Genomic DNA, 17494 nt, shown 5'->3' on the forward strand with positions numbered 1-17494 from the left:
CCTGTTCAACCTTCGCGCAGTCGTATTTTGCGAGCCGTAATGCCAACTACTGGCACTTCTACTACTTTCCTTTAGCGATTTCCTTTGTTTCATTTTCTTTGCGTTGCATGGCATGGCGTCTGTTCGGCGTTGAGGCACTCTAGTCTCTTTTTGGTTGCATATTGGGTTAGATGGATGCAGACACATCTTCACGGATTGGTATTTGAGACTTTTTCCCCGCCTGCAAAATGTCAGCAGCTAGGCTTTTTTCTTCTTTATTTGATGGCGGATAAGGCTGCATGGTAGTGTCTCGTAATTCTGAGAACGGAGAATTATTGCCTGATCAACACGAATAGGAGGTTTGTAATGCCGTTGAGGCTGAGAGACATGTCGATATGACGTCATCATGCTCATTACAATATCCTTCACACAGTTCAATTTCAATCTGGTGTAAACAAAGTACACACAATGTTTACGCCTCCAGGTAAAACGCAGGATTTTCCATCGCATCTTGCACAAGTGTGAAGAAAGAAGCTTTGTACTGGTAATGGAAGACGAATCGCATGTAGAGCTCGGGCCCTTCCTTCCCCTTTCGCCAAGGCATGTATCGGACACCCTGACGGCCAATATCTACCTCAATTGTTAAGTGCATTGTTCCGAGTCAGCCATTAGATTCCCTCGTTACATAATCTTTTCGACGCATTTTGTTGCTGGAAGGCTCGCCACCTACCCATTTACACCTTATCTCCAACTGCTGTCTTTCCGCCACCATGGGCGCACCTACTGAACCCCCACCGCCATACGACGATGCGCAAAAAGTACCTCTCCTAGACAAGTCCTCAGGATCAAGCACGCCAACAGGCAGGAGACCACCGCCAGGGCCGCCACCGCCATTAAACCTCCCAGCACTGAACGAGCTGAGGCGGAAGAGAATAGTGCTCGCATCCGCCTCGCCACGGCGGAAACAGCTCCTCGCACAGGCGCGTACCCTTTCGCCTCTGCACGTCCAATCAATCGCTAACTTCTCTCCAGATCGGCCTCACAAACATCGACATCTGTCCCTCGAAGTTCGCCGAAGACCTCTCTCATGACATGGGCGCGCTAAACTACGTGCTCGAAACCGCGTCCGCGAAAGCATCGGACGTGTACCGTCGCGAGATCGACAACACGGAGCGCGGAGAACCGGCGCTTATCATCGCCGCCGACACGATCATTGTCAGCCACGATGGGAGGATACTGGAGAAGCCGCGCGGCGAGGCGGACCACATTGCTATGCTGAAACTGTTGAGGGATCAGGGAGAGCACAAGGTTATGACTGCGGTGGCGGTCATGAAGCCGCTGGAAAGCGCGATAGATCCTGGGTACAGGATGGAGACGCATGTTGAGGAGACAACGGTCAAGTTTGATCCTACTGGTATGTTGCGCACTGTGTGTGGGGCATTGGGGAGGCGCTAATGATGGGTAGTCACTGATGGGCTTATTCTCGCATACGTACGGACGAGGGATGGGAATGATAAGGCGGGTGGGTATGGGATACAAACCGCTGGGTCGATTCTTATCGAGAAGATTGAGGGGAGTTATGATAATGTTGTTGGGTTGCCGTTGAGACATACGCTCAGGTTGATTGAGAAGGTGATGGAGCCGGAGGAGGAGTTGGATGTGAGCGATGAGGAGTAGGACACGACACCGCCAAGGCCGTCTTGATGTGAGACGCGTGAAACATGAGGGATGGGCAGGATGTACTTCATTTGTCGAAGCGGTGGCATGAGGTGAGCGCAAAGCTTTGGATGGTCTTGGAATAATAGACTGATATATGATAGTGTTTTAGACTTTGCGATTAGAATAACATGTACTCTCTGGGAGCTTGTTGAAGTCTACTGCAATTCATGCTGGTGGCACTGTTGTGGTTGTAGAAGTACACGTACATACCTCTCCTACCACGCCTGGCGAGCTCACACACCGCCTGTAGCTACGATGGGTGTTGAGTGTTTTGAGTCAAGCAAGCTGCTTTGTCAACAATGTTCCTTTCTGAGCTGTCCCTCGACCCCACCTTGCCCCACTTCCCTCGGCTCGGCTTTGCGAGAACTTGACCTGAACCTGGCGACGTCCGGCAGACTGGAACGTCATCCCTTCTACGTGTTTCGACAGCTCGTGGAAGTCGCTGCTTTGAGCACACCTCCGCAACATGCACCGTCGCTGGCAGAGAAAAGGCGAGTCGCACTAAGAGCTCTGGTCCGTTCTGCTCCCTTTTCTGCTCGTGTCCGTCGCCCGCCGTTGTTTGGCCGCATAATGGCCGCAAAAAGCTCACACCGTATGATGCAATCGCAAGTTTGGTTCGGCGGAGGTTTTTCATATTTGTAATCTGCAGAGGGTGGTGAGTATATATATACGTAGCTGCCGGTCCCATGTCGTAGTCTGCCAATTCAAACTACAGAAACAAAAACACCTCTTATACTCCTACCTTCCATCCACACTACCCCTACTACCAACAAAGCATACACACACACATCCATCATGGTTCAGAACAAGGGCGTCATCTTCAAGAAGGTCCCCGAGGGCTGGCCAGTCGAGGGAGAGCACCTTGCCGTCGAGGCTCGCGAGTTCGACCTCGAGCAGCAGATCCCCGAGGGCGGACTGATTGTCAAGAACTTCTATGCCTCGTTCGACCCATACCAGCGCGGACGCATGCGAAACCCAGAGAGCAAATCATACTCGCCTCCCTTTGAGCTGGGGAAGCCCATCACCAACCGTTCCATCTTCAAGGTGGTCAAGTCAAACAACAGCAAGTTCCAGAAGGGAGATGTGCTCATCTCGGCCGGCGTAACACCCATCGAGGAGTACTCCCTCTTCGACCAGGCCGCGGCTAAGCAGGTTGAGAAACTCGAGAACCCGCACAACCTCGACCCCAAGTACTTCCTCGGTGCACTGGGCATGCCCGGTCTGACGGCGTGGTCGTCGTTTTACGAGATTGGCCAGCCGAAGAAGGGCGAGACCATCTTCATCTCGGCCGCCAGTGGTGCTGTCGGACAGCTCGTGGGCCAATTGGCCAAGCACGAGGGCCTGAAGGTCATTGGCAGCGTCGGCGACGACAAGAAGCTCGAGTACATCCAGAAGGAGCTTGGCTTCGACGCCGGATTCAACTACAAGACGGAGAAGCCAGCCGACGCACTGGCGCGCCTCGCCCCCAACGGAATCGACATCTACTACGAGAACGTGGGCGGCGAGCAGCTGCAAGCGGCCATCAACGCCATGAACAGCTTCGGTCGCGTCATCGCGTGCGGCATGATCTCGCAGTACAACCTCAAGCCTGAGGAGCAGGTCCCGCTGTACGGCACCATGCAGTTCGTCACCAAGCGCCTTACCATCCGCGGCTTCATTGTCGGCGACGAGAACATGGGCCCCAAGCACGGCAAGGAGCACCAGGAGAAGCTGCAGAAGTGGCTGGCAGACGGGTCATTCAAGGCCAAGGTTAGCGTAACAGAGGGGATTGATAATGCTGTGGATGGCTTCTTGGGGATGCTCAAGGGGCACAACTTTGGCAAGGCGGTGCTGCAGATTGCGGATTTGGAGAAGGACTCGTAGATGATACCATGTGTGGTTTAGTAAACTGCACGAGTTGTGAATGAATCATGTTAACGTATTTGTTACCCTGAATGACGTGAGTGAGGTTTGCCGGGGATGTGGGTTTAGTGATTGAGCATGTCCTGCCGACGTCGGCGTTAGCATCGGCCATATCCCACCTCGAGCTCCCCACTCCCCTCCAACACGCAGATAAACACTCTCCCTCCTCCAACAACAACACCCACACAACCCCCTCACAATGGCGTCCCTCCTCAAGAAATCGCTCAAACTCGCCCTCGTCCAGCTCGCCTCGGGCTCCTCGAAAACGCACAACCTCGCCAACGCGCGCACAAAAGTCCTCGAAGCCGCGCGCGCAGGCGCAAACCTCGTCGTCCTCCCAGAATGCTTCAACTCGCCCTACGGCACAAAGTACTTCGACAGCTACGCCGAGACGCTCCTCCCCTCGCCGCCGTCCGAGGCCCAATCCCCCACCTTCCACACCCTCTCGCAGCTTGCAAAGGAAGCAGGCGTCTACCTCGTCGGCGGCAGCATCCCGGAGCGCGACGCCTCGGACGCAAAAACGCTGTTCAACACGAGTCTGACGTTCGCGCCGAGCGGGGCCCTGCTCGCCACCCACCGCAAAGTGCACCTCTTCGACATCGACATACCCGGGAAAATCAAATTCAAGGAGTCCGAGGTGCTCTCCCCAGGGAACAAGATCACGCTCGTCGACCTACCCGAGTACGGCACCATCGCAATCGCCATCTGCTACGACATCCGCTTCCCCGAGCTCGCCACCATCGCCGCGCGCAAAGGCGCCTTTCTGCTTGTCTACCCCGGCGCATTCAACCTCACCACCGGCGCACTGCACTGGGAACTGCTGGCGCGGGCGCGCGCAACGGATAACCAGGTGTATGTCGGCCTGTGCAGTCCCGCGCGGGATATGAAGGCGGATTACAACGCGTGGGGGCACAGTATGGTTGTTGATCCGAATGCGGAGGTGCTGCAGCAGTTGGGCGAGGATGAGGGGGTCGTGGTGCAGGAGCTCAAGGCGGGTAGGATTGAGGAGGTGCGTAAGGGGATTCCGCTTTATACGCAGAGACGGTTTGATGTTTATCCTGATGTTAGTGAGGGGGGGAGGTTCAAGGAGTAGCGTGCTTTTTTGCGTATGTCCAGATGTAGTGACGACGCAATGAAAGAGTATAGAAGTAGCAGTCGTGTATTCGCCGTGTTCTTCTTCATGAATGCAAGACGCAATATCTCACATCGCAGCGAAATAGCCACGAGATGGATTCAGAAATCCACACCAACAAGCCTGTCCCGTTCGTTCTCAACACTCAGGATATCTCGTGTAAATCATCCATGGTCAGTCATCTCATCGCACAGCACACTTTAGATGTTCGTGCACGATGAGCTACTTGAGGCAAAGGAAAAATTATCAAAGACAGCCCTCAAATTTACAACAAACAGTGAACAGAAAAAACATATACTCCATCTATCTATCAGTATATATATACTCGGCGCTCGAATCACGCCTGCCCATCAAATTTACCAACTCCACCCCCTCACCCCACCCCTGCTACGCCTTCTCCCCGCTCCCCAAATCCAACACAGCAGGCCCATCATCCCCATCTGCCAGCCCATTCAACGCCTTCAACAGCGCGCCCCTGGGGCCCTCATACCCACGCTTCCGGATCCACGCATACCACGCGCCCATGATAATCGTCAGCCCGCCCACCAACACACAGCTGTAGTTCATCGTCGTGGAGTCAAATGGCACGGCGTAGGGAAAGCAGTACACCACGATCCAGACGCACATGTACGCGCACGCCAGGCCGCCGATGGTGTAGAAGACGGGGTTGGGCATGCTGAAGGGGCCGGGGACGACGTGGCGGCGGCGGGAAAGGATGTTGGGCAGGATGAAGGCGAGGTAGCTGAACGATGACATGACGATGAAGGACCCGACGAAGGCGGAGAACGCCGTCGAGGAGCCGATGTATATGCACCCTAGGATCGTGTCGATGACACCGCACACGAGCGTCGCGTTCCACGGATTCTGGTACCGCGGGGAGATCTTGCCGATCCAGGCGGAGAAGGGCGAGGCGCCGTCTCGGCCGAGCGTCCACAGCATGCGGCCTGAGGTTAGATAGCAACCGATGTTTGTGCAGAAGGTGGGGAGGAAGATGACGATGAGGAGGCCGAGGGAACCGGCGGTTGAGTTTGTCGACTGGCGGTAGAGTTCGGCGAGGGGGAAGGGCCAGGGGTTTGAGAAGAGGGAGTCGAGGTCGTTTACCGAGTAGAAGATTGTGATTACGTAGAGGAACGCGGTTAGGAAGCCGACGACGTATTGGGCGAGGATGGCTTTGGGCACGTTGCGGCGCGGGTTGGGGATTTCTTCGGCCAGATGCGACACGCAGTCGGGTGTGCCAACGGCGTATGCGCCGTTGAGCATGCCGGCGCAAAATACGAAGCCGTCGCTGCTCCAGCCGGTTTGGTTCTGCCACTCCCGCCAGACGAAGCTGTTGCTCGCGTACCCTTTTCCTGTTCTACTGGGCATGATGGCGCATACCATGATGGTGATGAAGCAACCCCCGAGGATGAGGATCAGGCCAATGGTCGTCAAGAGAGGTAGTGCGCGGTTGGCGAACATGACGGTGAAACATGCCATCCAGGTGATGATGAGGTATACGATGAAGACGTGCCAGCGTTCGTATTCGTATCCGGGGTGGAAGAGGCCGTACATGCTGATTATCTGGTTGGCGAGAATCGAGGACATGGACGCGGTGCCGAAGATCCAGCCGAAGAAGTTCCACCTGGAATTGGGTGTTAGTATTGATTTTGTGAGGATGTGAGGGCTTGTTTGGAGAAAGACTGTGTGTAGTGGAGCAGAGGGATCAACGTACCATCCAGCGAAATACCCAACAATCCTTCCATATTTCTCACTAGAGGTATTGATTAGTATGTTGCACTAACAATAGAGCAATAGAGTTGTATTACCCAGCTGTAATGTTGGCCCAGGTGTAGACACCAGCCGCCGAGGGAATTGCAGAAGACATCTCAGCAATGCAAGCTGCAATCATGAAGTAGAAGATTGATACTGCAATGAACTCGTAGATGACGCCCGCGGGGCCGCCATTGTAAAGTGCAATGACCTACTAGATGTTAGCACATCCATGTATCTTTCATGCATCAAGTGATAGTGAGTTGTTTAAGGGTCAAAGAGGGGAGAGAAGGGAAGAACACATACAATTGAACCGCCCAAGGCAGCCCACACATTGCCAGTAGTGATTCCAACAGAACAGACAGATAACAGACTGAACTGTCGGTCCAGCTCCTGCTTATGACCAGACGCGTTGAAGACCTCGCCCACACCCACATGATCGTCTACCTCCGACGGAGGCTTCTCCATACTGTCTTTCCCCATGGTTGTAAAAGCCACGCGTGATCCTTAGCTGATGTGGAATGGGGGGACGTGGGGAATGGCACAACTCGGGTAATTGTTGTGATGCCGAACCGACCGGAGATCTTCGTGTCAAACGAAGAAGCGAAACAGAACAATTGAAAAGCTTTTGAAGCTTCAAAGACAAGATGGAAGAAGAATGAATAAGGTTCGGCAATTATCAGAGAGAAAATCAAGACATGTCCATCAGCTTAATACGTGCCACAAGGACCACCCACTCTGTTGGAACCGAACACAGCATGTTCGAACGCTTATCGAAAGCTGCATAGAATGAACGTAAAGTCCTATGTAAGCGCCACCGCAGATAACCGCCGGAACGATCGTGTGGAGACATGCTCGCAGCATAGATCGCAGGGAGATGCCAGGCACTACCTCGGGGGTGGCTGATTGCTGCAGGAGTTGTGAATGCAAGACCAATCTGAGTAAGGTGAGGTGCGAATGACAGTCTACGCTTATCAGCCCGAGCGGAGGCGAGCATGTCAAGGGTATAGATAGGGACCATGCATGCACTGGGTCGCGTCTTGTCCAATCATACCCGCCGTGCATGACAAGGAGACTTAATCGTATTATCTGGCGCAGAAACCTCGTTGCACACAAAGCGCTGCAGCAGCGGAACTGGTCGTGAGAATGTCTGTAGAAAACCCCCTCACGCGCCGAAATGGGGACTCCACACTGTGATTGACCTCTCTCGGCGTAGTCCATACGGCGTGCCTCCCGTCCCGTTTAGCCAGGGTCCGAGTTGCATAATGGGCCCACGCGGCGAGCGAGCCGTTTCGCGCTACTATGCCCCCACGTTTGTGAGCATGCGCTCCGATGCCGCTGATTGGAGATATAATGACGGAGCTGCTAACGCGAGAATTACGATTAGACATAATGTCCGGAGTATTTTTGGTGAAGCATAGCATCGCAAGAACGCGTTCGAATGTGATGGGGGTCGGCTATTTCAAACAGAAAGAGCTGCACATGGTGTAGTCGAACACCTCGGTTCGTGTGCAGTCGGTATATTGCACTATCCAGTTGATCCATTGCTTCGTCCATGTACACAATTATGGCCTTCGTTTCGACCTCGTAGAGCGTGAGCAAACCAGTTCTAATAATAACAAACACATACAGTCTCACGCAGACTTAGGCGCTTCGCATCTCTGCATCTCCATCGTCAACATCGCCAATTTTCCTCTTGCTCGGCGTTGCGCGACCGCCTTCGTCGTCTGCATCATCGGCCTCGGTCCATTCCATGACTTCCCACTCGACACGGACGCCGCTGCCTGAGTGTCCGCCGCGCTGCTGCTTGAATCGCCCAAGGCGCGTGTTCTGCACAATCTCCTCAAACCAGGGGGCCCCGCGCGCCTGAAGTTCTGAGCGAGCAGCGGGCCGCGCCTGTGTTGACCGCGACGGGCCTGCGAGAGTCGCGTCGTCGTCACTGCTCTCGCTGCTGGGAAGAAGGCCCAAGTCACCCAACAAGGCCTGATCCTCGTCCATCAGACTGCCAATGGTCAGGCAAATGTGCTCGGCCTCGTCCCGCGTGTGCTCGTTCCACGATGAGAGTTGGGTGCCGCAGTATCCGCAGAACTGGCGGCGTGTGTTGGACGCAAAGGGCGAGGTGAAGGCGCGCTGGATGCTCGATCGTGTCTCGTCGGGGAACTGTGCAAAGGTCGCCGACGTATACCAGGAGAGGGGGACGCGTAGCCAGAGGGCTAACGGGCTCGCCGAGTGGTGTCCTAGTCGGTTCATCAGCACTGTGTCACGTCGATATGGAAACCAGGCGCGAAGACTTACGTGACGCCGACGTGTTGTCGTATCGGAGCTCGGCTTGCTGTATCTGCTGCGAAGGCATCTCGACCACGTATCGATTCCTACCACACGCGCAGGCGCCGTGCAACGTCTGCGTCGCCATGTTGGTGTCGCGTAGGGAGAGATAGGGTGAGGGTGAGTGGCTGTCTAGCTAAAGGAAAAGTTGAGGTGAGTAGAGATCAAGAGCGCATTATTTAGACAGGTAGATTCATCGCAAAGTGACGTTGTGGAAGAATTTGGAAATTCGACGATCCAGCTCGCGACTTCCATCCTTAGCTGTCTGTGCTTTGATTGGCTGCACGTTCAGCCCTACAAGACTGGCATCACCGTTTTAGCTAGCTCCACCTTGCAGTCCTGTCGCAAATGGATTTGCATTTCTCATGACAAGATTCATGCCTTTGCATTCCTTGCAACACCATGTGATATGCTAACTCCGTCGTTTCATCAAGGTCGAATCGCCCCGCCTCTCCTACCAAACGACCTGCCACTCAACCTTGCTGAACCCCACAATTTGGGAGAACGCCTCATCCCTCTGCTCCATATCCTTCAGCACCAACTCCTGCCCTGTTCTGCTAACAAGCAGCAGATCCTTCCCCGAGTCTCTCTTTAGTTTTTCAGGAACCCCCTTGTGCATAATCCGGTCTTGCTTCTCAAACCTCTGGATCTGATCGTAGGGAAGTACGAAATACACGTCGTGTGACTTGTTTGAGACGAAGCGTATCGATAGAGTGCCGATGACCAACTGGCCTGTCTTACCCTCGTGATGTGCAGTGTAGTAGCCATAGTCATGTGCATCTTTGTCGACCGGGGTGCCATTTATAGCTGGGTTGAGTGGTTGGGGAGCAGTGTGATCTTGGATCAAGGAGCCTTCAGCTTGGATATATTGTATTGCCCACTCAGCTGTAGAGATCACCGTCAGTATGTGCGCTGTATCATGCTGTTATCATGCAAGCTAAACTCACCATGGGTAGGTATGTTCCACAAGAGTCGTTTGGTAGGTGACACCAGGAGTCGGTATTCTGGGAAATTGGCGGAGAGAGGAAACAGCGCAAAGAAAGTAAAGCCAGCACCGAAGGTCATAGATTTGACCAATAGCCAAAGTGGCAAGAACGAGGTGATGAACACACCGACACCCATGACTGCAAGTGCGCCTTTCGTCCTGTAAGGTTTGCGCCATTCATAGAAGCTGGAAATTCGTAAGCCTTACATTGTATGAGAACAAAGAGCGGGATACTAACTTGCGCACACTCTCAAATAAATCTGCCAGGTCAGCCAGCTGAATCATTGCCCATGGACCTAGGCCTTCAAGCAGGTCATCAGCCCACTGTTTGTCTCCTTTCTTCACCACGAGCTCGGTGATCGAGAGAGCCGTTAGTGCTGCATCTTCCCGGCGCTTAATATCTTCGCGGAGATCGTCCAGAGTGTTGCCGTGGATATGACGCTGAATCACGAGATACATAATGGCACTAATCTGAGAAAGCGTTAATGATTCCTATTCATCATGCGGGGACACGAATTATAATCTGACTCACCACGCCCGGAAGGAGCAGGTTGAAAAACCACAACGTAAGGTATATCACCAGGTATTTCGCCGTTTCTGCCGGTTCTTCCCATCGGTAAACACGTCTGGTCGTCATACCAAACTCCTGGAAGGGGGATGTAGCAACGAGTAGCCGCTCAACATTGGGCATCACTGTTTCTTTGGAGGGTTTTGGTGGACTGGAGCCATAACCAATATACTGCCCTCCATATTGTTGCGCGTAGAATTCCACCAGCTGATGAAGGTTAGCAAGATCATTGTTGCCCTACAGTTGGTGATAAGACTTACGTGCTGTCCGTACGCCTTCCAGTCTATGACAAGTCCTTCCTGGTCGTTTACTGTCTCAAAAGCTTCCCGGGGCTTTCTCACAACAGTATCCCGGGGTAATACTCTGACCTTAGTGACATGACGATCGAGTGTCCATCGAGCGTACGTGTTTTGTCGTTCTGTCATCAACCTGGACAGATCCTCTATGGCAAGCAACCTCTCCACGTCTGTCCGCGCATTATCGACTGCAAGGGAAGCATTGACGATGTCAACGTCCTGGCCATGAGGAATCTCTTTCGCGGCAATATTCGCTGCCACCTGATGACTGCCTTGGCCTGAGACTTTTGTCTTTACCACATCGACTGGGTTGTGCATGAAATCTTTCAGGGTTGGCTTTTCTGGCTCCGGTGGTCTGTTCATGAGGCGTGCATCAGACTGTTCATCTGTATCTCTCGCAAGTACCGGCGAGTTGGATTCGATAAGGTCAGAGTCCTTGCTGATGTGGAGGGATTTCCTGATTTTGACAGCAGCATGATGTTTGCGCTGTTTGATCGAATTGACGAAATGGTGAGACGATGACGATGACGGAGACTCAGATTCGGCATATCTGCCTGTGTCCTGGCGAGCCACATGTTCCTCCCTTCTAGAATTTTGATCGGGGAGTTGAATCTGTCCTTTGGAATTGATGGCTGACCGATCAAGTCCAATACTGAGCTCGTCTATTAGCACATGCTCCGCCTCCGGAAGCCGTTGCACGTCCGCCATTGGAAGTATGCCTATCGATAGAGAAGCAGATGAAGATTTAGGCTAGGTATTAGTGATGTGATAAGAAGCCGAACTTTATGTGAGGTAGATGTGTTAGGGTGAATCATGTAAGGGTGAATAATCGAAGCGTAATAGTATCACTTTGCACTTCCAAGGCTACCTTGACGTACAGGCAGCACCTGACGTCACGTCATGGCACGTCATCAACGACATTGTTCAAGTTGTTGGGGATATGAGAGAAAACAGTCAAATACGGTAGGGACCCGGAGACCATGACTTTTCAGACATTTATCTCTGTCGTGTTACAAAACATAGCTGTGTTGTCGACCAAAAGTTTACGATGAATTGCCACTATCGACTAGTGCGGTGGATCCGATGACGCAGCGTGTCTATGTCTCTACACAACATCAAAGTATGGGGACTATTGCATTAATTCAACAGCTGTCAGTGAGTAATGTTCCAAATTGAATTTCAGTCTGTCGCTTCCAATTGGTCACATTTGTCAAAGATCCAATCAATCAGATTTGATTTTTGTGGGAGAACCACGACTCTGTCGTCGCCGCCAAGGTGACAGTCGGCGTAGAACAAAAGGTAGAGGATTTATGTCGACAAGAGAAGGCCTAGGGATTTTTCCAAGTTTTATTACAACGGAGCTGCACTCTCCCAGTCAAGTGACCAATGCAGTGTAGGCCAAACTCCTGATATTGATCGCATTTGTTTGACTGAACCATGAACACTACTCCACACTCTCCAGTGAGAATTGCCCTCGCGTCTCATTAATCGCAGGATTTCTGGATGCGCACACACTCAAAGTCCCATATCTTCGATCACCACCCACACCATCATGTCCATCAGTTCCTGTTGGCCGGCATCGACATGGACCTCTTCCTTCCTTGCAATCCTCTTACTACCCTTTCCCTTTTTCCATTCTCTCCTCGCATTCTTCTTTTCCTTACGTATTTCCTTCATCGCATCTCTATAAGCTTTCTTCTCTTCTTTCCACTCGCTCGTCTTTTTCGCCTTCCCCTTTCCTTTTCCTTTGTGTGTGTCACGCATCTCTCTTCTTTTCAAGCGATACTGCTTCCTCAACTCGCGTCTCCTTTGCTTCAACTCTTGTTTCACGGCTCGCTTGGAAATGTTGTCTTTGATGTCGGAATTCATAGCAATCCTCTCGTTCTGTGCCTGTTCAATAGCGAGTGCGCGGTCGTGAGCGACTTCCTCTGGGGTCTTTTTACCTTTTGTGGCTGAGCTTTCGGCACGCGCGTTGATGGAGCGAATACGTGCGAGAAAGGTAGCTTGAGTGTCAGGGTAGGAGTCAGAGTCGGAGTCAGAGTCAGACTCCGAATCCGAAGAGTCTGAGGAATCTGATGACAGGGAAGATGTATCGTCGTAATCCATAACCTTGGTTTTTCGCTTCTCGTCGGGCTCATGGATCTTTGCTTTGTCAACATCGACTTGACTCTCTTCTCGATGGACCCCCATTTCCTGACCTGCGAATTCCTCTGGGCCAGAGCCAAAAGGAGCGCGATCACTCTGTACATTCACAAGTCCTCGTCCAGTCCGGCGACCACCATGGCCACCTCGCCTACGATGAGTTGCGCCAGATGCGTTTGAACCTGATGGACTGTGAAAACTATGCTCGGAAGGCCCGCGATGAGCACCCCTCCCTCCAAGGCCTCGAGGACCGCGGCTACGTCCCCTGTTTGAACGCGGACTAGTCTGAGTTGATTCTCCAGCAGAGCTTTCAACTGTATGCAGGGGTTCCTCAAGTGCGTGACCCTGACTTTCTCTCCAACGTTCAGCCATGTCACGCAACATGAGTGTATGAGTGCTTAAAGCTGGCACGTTGACGTCCAGTGCCTCAATCCATGGATACAACGACCACGCTCTCTTGATTCCCGTGCTGGCTTCGTCCAGAACACTGGTAATGGCACCGTCTCGCTGACCTTTCTCAACTGGGATACTCAATGTTGTGATGAGGGTAGAAAAAGAGCGGAGTGAAGCTTTCAGTCCACGAGGTGCGAAGAAAGTATCGTTAGCCCTTTTGATGTAATCATCAACTATACTTTGGTTCGTGTTCATTCCTGATGATCCAGGGAGCAGGTCACCGTCAGAAGCACCAGATGCCTCACACATCATGCTAAGACCATCCAAAAACTCGACAAACTCTGCTGGTCGAATGCTGCGGATGTGCAGAGGTTTTGCGTACGCTCTTACAAATTGGGCCGACTTGTTGGCGGTATCGTAGCTACTCGAAATCATCTTGCCCTTATGTTTGGGCACTGTCTCCTGTGGAATGGCAATGCAACGTGTCCAGCGTGGTGCATGCTGCACATCAGAATCCGGCTTATGAGATGCAAATTGCAACGCTTGGTTAAGGAGTGCTAAAGTCGGATCGGAAATAGGCGCCGATGCAGTTCTTTGGTTTCCCACTCTTCCTACTGGAATGTTTTCGCTGCTTGAGACATGTTGGACAGGCACGTTGACACCGGAACCACTAACGTGCCGTTCGTATGCAGGTGCCTGCTCGTGCTCGTTCGCCGTGTCCAGCTCTTCCCCTCTAATCCGATACTCCCAGATCTCGGGTTCATTAGGTCCTTCATTTAGTGTCAAGCGATGTGCTTCAATCTGGTTAGGATCCAGCGCTGGAATTCCGTCGCGCACGTTATCCCTGGCTTGCTGCTGCGCTTCACCATAAGAGGGAGGCAAATCCTCATATTGTGGTCCACCAGGACTGTGTGTAGGCGTCGGATATGTGGTATCAGTCTCGTCGTCCGAATCAACTACGGATGCGTATGCGGGAGGTGTGAACGCTGGGGGCGGATCGTTGGTGCCTGATCGTTGTCCTGCCATCGTGGCGTGGTAGAATCTCTTTAGTGACAAAAAGGTGATTGATAGACGTTGGTGAAAATAGTGATGTAGCAGAGTACTCAGTTGGGGCAGGAGGTTTGTATCTGCCAAGTGGCTACATAGATAGATCTTCTTATAGTGCTTACCTGCTGCTGCCTCGTGCGTTGCATGCAATGGCAACACCGCTAAAGAAAACAGTGGCCAATCACATACTCGGCGGGTAAGCAAGCCACCGAGGCTTAGTTACTGCGCCGCAGTCTTGCGATGATGCAATCGAACACAGTAAAGGCTTCTACAATGTGCAGGCGCCCAAATATAGCCACGCGTCTTTTATGCATAAGCAATGAGCTGTTCCTCTAGTTGTAGAGACTGGATATAAAGTGGGCCGTTTGCTTACTTCACATGTTGGGTCGCAGATGCAACTGTCGCAGTAGCTCGCTGTTTGACACGAACGATCTGTTTTAAAAGAAACTGCTTGGGTATTAATCGGGAAATAATAACCTTAGTTTCCATGTCCTAGAGAAGACATGAAATGCTGTGCAGATGTCGTGCTGGAAATAATTGTGAGTGCTGACTGCAAGTGCGGGGAGACCCACCGGAAACGGGGCATAGCCTCACAAGCACAACAGTTTCGCGTATCATTTCATGACGACATCTTTTGAGAGTCTTTACTTTGTATGTGAGAAAAACATGTTCATGTTGGTTCCTGAAATGTCATGCTCCGTGGTGGTCAATCGACTGTGCCCGCCTCGACCCCAGGTGGCCTCTACCCCAGATAGCCTCCCGTCCCACTCCGACCTTGTTGATCAATAGTACCGACCGACCACCTCTACCCTCCATAACGAGCAACATAAGCACTATGAATTACACTTACATAAGCCCATCTGATTGGATGAGCTACCAAATTAGCAAGGGAAACCGCGAAAGCCCCTAACTATATTCTTACAAGGGCCGTGTGGCGTGGGTTCTTGCTATTGTTTGTTACAACTGTGTAAACTCACCACATGGCGCCCCTGACGATTCCTGCATCGGAGTTTTTTTTAAATACTAAAACTCTCCGAGACCCCTTGCGATTGAGCTGCTGCTGCATGCCCTTATCTCCACATCCTGCTGAGGCCTGTCGAAGCTCAAGGAGAAAATACGTTTAACAACAACGACGCGCCCTGTTTCAAGCTTCAAGATATCTAGCAAGACGTTACAATGACTACTCAGAAAACCACTGTGGCGGTCATAGGACTTGGTGAGTGCAGTGTACAGCGGGTTGATTGGCGTCACGCTCATGAAGGTAGGATCGGCTGGACTAGCAGCGCTCAAGAATCTCACCGAGGAAGGCTTTGAGGTAACAGGCTTTGAACGTAACAGCTATGTGGGAGGCTTGTGGCAATATACGGAAGAGGACAAGACCTCCGTACTGGAGACCACAACCGTGAATATTTCGAAAGAAAGGGCAAGAATTTCACCTCTCGTCAGCGTACAACTACTAACACAGGTTAGGGATGTTTTACGGACTTTCCGTTTCCCCAAGGTATGTATATTTACTTCCTGTATTGGTGAGCAACACTGATTGATCGCTATCGTAGATGTCTCGTCCTTCCCCACTGGCGCACAAGTTGCGACATACCTGACTACTTATTGCGAACACTTCAATTTGCAACCACGTATTCGATTGAACACTACAATTCGTAGATTCACCTATGATGACGATCGCCAGAAATGGGTTGTTGGATTGGAGGGCGAGAGTGAAGAGTTCTTCGACAAGGTCGTAATTGCAATCGGAGGTGTCACCAGTCTTCCAAATCTTCCGCTCATTGAAGGGACAGAAAAGTTCGGCGGCGTAAGCGTACATTCAAGAGCGTTCAAAAGACCTGGAAATTTTAAAGGGAAGAGGGTTATGGTCGTAGGGTTTGGGAATACTGCAGTAGACACTGCGACGCAGTTGGCCGGGGTCGCAGAGAAAGTCTATCTTGCGCACAGGCATGGGGCACATGTAGTAGGTTAATCCCACCGTTTCGATTTTTTTCTCCAGGCTGAATTTTGAATAGCTTCCTCACCTGGTCAATGGGCGGCCAATAGACCACACGCACACCCTGCGACTTTTCAGCATACAAAACTTTATCATCGGTTACTTTCCCAAGCTTGGCTCCATAATCTTTGCTAAGCTATTGAAAGACTTCCAGGAGAAATGCTTCACAATTCGACCAGAGTGGGGGTTTGAGCCTGCACAAGCCTCGCCAGTCGTCTCCGACAATCTAGTACCTTGTCTCGAAAAAGGCACCATAGACTCTGTCAAGGGCATACGTCGCATCCTCAGCGAAACACAGGTCGAGCTTGAAGATGGGCGAAAGGTCGATGTCGATGCAATCATATGGTGCACCGGCTACAAATCCGACTTCAGCATGCTCGAACCGCGTTTCGATCCCACAACCCACTCCACACCCACATGGTCCACAGCTAGCGGTTCCAATGGCAAATCGCTTGCGCGACTATACCATAATATCTTCTCGCTTGAGAAACCCGATAGTCTCGCTTTCCTGGGTAATGTGCAGATTCCACTGGGCGGATTCCAGGTCTTCGACATGGCGAGTATGGCCATCGCACAGGTCTGGAAAGGCGCCACGAGTCTCCCCTCACTTTCAGTCATGAACCAAGCTGTAGGTGAGCACCACGCCTGGCTTGCTGATTGTGCACAACGCAGCACCAATGTATCGCCCGGCATGGTAAACCCGGGGTCCTGGATACACGCTATGGACGAAATGGCTGGTACAGGTGTCAATGAGTATCTTGGGTATGGGTGGAAGGGTTGGAGCTTTTGGTTCCAGGAAAGGAAGTTTTGCGGATTGCTGATGGACGGGATTTGGAGTCCGCACATTCACCGTGTGTTCCAAGGGAAGAGAAAGTTATGGAATGGTGCAAGTGATGCGATTAAGGAAGTGAATGAGTCTGCAACGGCAACGAAGGACAAGCAAATGCCGTTCAAGGATAAGAAGAAGCAAATCTGATTAAGGTGTCCGTATGATGGATTGAAACAACACCTCCGTTATTCAATCAAGTAGTACCTGGTAATGATTACCGAATAGTGTTGATAGGGAGCCATGACTTTCTGTGTAACCCGTCTGGATGCAAACATACATTCTCCTCCAATAGATGAGTCCTGGCCTTAATGTGTTGTCTGTGTGGGGGTGCGGGAGCGTAAAAATCCTGCTATTTACAGTCGGAAATTAGTTAGGAAGGAGCACTGAAGAGCAGTAAAGCCAACTCGCCATTTTCTATGTGCTCAAGCT

At 51.9% G+C, this 17494-nt stretch overlaps 10 protein-coding genes across 10 annotated transcripts; 4 read left to right on the forward strand and 6 right to left on the reverse strand.

Annotated features, from left to right (window-relative positions):
- Positions 1-587: 587 nt before the first annotated feature.
- On the forward strand, positions 588-1836 carry P153DRAFT_368020 (Maf-domain-containing protein). Its single transcript, XM_033668413.1, has 3 exons — positions 588-959; positions 1012-1393; positions 1445-1836. The coding sequence occupies exons 1-3, from the start codon at positions 750-752 to the stop codon at positions 1654-1656; spliced, it is 804 nt and encodes a 267-aa protein (XP_033522520.1). The 5' UTR covers positions 588-749; the 3' UTR covers positions 1657-1836.
- A 657-nt stretch (positions 1837-2493) lies between these two features.
- On the forward strand, positions 2494-3561 carry P153DRAFT_293961 (NADP-dependent leukotriene B4 12-hydroxydehydrogenase; the record flags this gene model as incomplete). Its single annotated transcript, XM_033663925.1, has 1 exon — positions 2494-3561. One exon carries the CDS (start codon positions 2494-2496, stop codon positions 3559-3561), a length of 1068 nt encoding a protein of 355 aa, XP_033522521.1.
- Positions 3562-3714: 153 nt separating this feature from the next.
- Positions 3715-4965, forward strand: P153DRAFT_368022 (carbon-nitrogen hydrolase). Its single transcript, XM_033668414.1, has one exon. The coding sequence runs from the start codon at positions 3800-3802 to the stop codon at positions 4691-4693; it is 894 nt and encodes a 297-aa protein (XP_033522522.1). The 5' UTR covers positions 3715-3799; the 3' UTR covers positions 4694-4965.
- A 154-nt stretch (positions 4966-5119) lies between these two features.
- P153DRAFT_294318 (amino acid transporter) lies at positions 5120-6964 on the reverse strand (the record flags this gene model as incomplete). The annotated part of the gene is made up of 4 exons (XM_033663949.1): positions 5120-6353; positions 6444-6482; positions 6538-6692; positions 6788-6964. 4 exons carry the CDS (start codon positions 6962-6964, stop codon positions 5120-5122), a joined length of 1605 nt encoding a protein of 534 aa, XP_033522523.1.
- On the reverse strand, positions 6904-7913 carry P153DRAFT_48801 (uncharacterized protein). The gene has a single exon (XM_033673232.1). It carries the CDS (start codon positions 7700-7702, stop codon positions 7187-7189), a length of 516 nt encoding a protein of 171 aa, XP_033522524.1. The 5' UTR covers positions 7703-7913; the 3' UTR covers positions 6904-7186.
- Positions 7914-8125: 212 nt separating this feature from the next.
- Positions 8126-8894, reverse strand: P153DRAFT_387095 (uncharacterized protein; the record flags this gene model as incomplete). Its single annotated transcript, XM_033670607.1, has 2 exons — positions 8126-8718; positions 8777-8894. The coding sequence occupies 2 exons, from the start codon at positions 8892-8894 to the stop codon at positions 8126-8128; spliced, it is 711 nt and encodes a 236-aa protein (XP_033522525.1).
- Positions 8895-9260: 366 nt separating this feature from the next.
- P153DRAFT_377009 (uncharacterized protein) lies at positions 9261-11363 on the reverse strand (the record flags this gene model as incomplete). The annotated part of the gene is made up of 5 exons (XM_033669713.1): positions 9261-9691; positions 9754-9977; positions 10030-10262; positions 10324-10566; positions 10620-11363. The coding sequence occupies 5 exons, from the start codon at positions 11361-11363 to the stop codon at positions 9261-9263; spliced, it is 1875 nt and encodes a 624-aa protein (XP_033522526.1).
- An 807-nt stretch (positions 11364-12170) lies between these two features.
- P153DRAFT_293797 (uncharacterized protein) lies at positions 12171-12761 on the reverse strand (the record flags this gene model as incomplete). Its single annotated transcript, XM_033663912.1, has 1 exon — positions 12171-12761. One exon carries the CDS (start codon positions 12759-12761, stop codon positions 12171-12173), a length of 591 nt encoding a protein of 196 aa, XP_033522527.1.
- A 216-nt stretch (positions 12762-12977) lies between these two features.
- P153DRAFT_294384 (uncharacterized protein) lies at positions 12978-14216 on the reverse strand (the record flags this gene model as incomplete). Its single annotated transcript, XM_033663954.1, has 1 exon — positions 12978-14216. A coding segment is annotated over one exon (1239 nt), but the record flags the coding sequence as incomplete, so codon positions are not given.
- Positions 14217-15220: 1004 nt separating this feature from the next.
- Positions 15221-17334, forward strand: P153DRAFT_48857 (dimethylaniline monooxygenase 2). Its single transcript, XM_033673233.1, has 5 exons — positions 15221-15453; positions 15503-15660; positions 15708-15738; positions 15794-16203; positions 16256-17334. Exons 1-5 carry the CDS (start codon positions 15414-15416, stop codon positions 17210-17212), a joined length of 1596 nt encoding a protein of 531 aa, XP_033522529.1. The 5' UTR covers positions 15221-15413; the 3' UTR covers positions 17213-17334.
- The last annotated feature ends 160 nt before the right edge of the window (positions 17335-17494 follow it).

This window comes from Dothidotthia symphoricarpi, assembly GCF_010015815.1.
Source record: "Dothidotthia symphoricarpi CBS 119687 unplaced genomic scaffold P153scaffold_13, whole genome shotgun sequence".
Classification (NCBI taxonomy): domain Eukaryota; kingdom Fungi; phylum Ascomycota; class Dothideomycetes; order Pleosporales; family Dothidotthiaceae; genus Dothidotthia; species Dothidotthia symphoricarpi.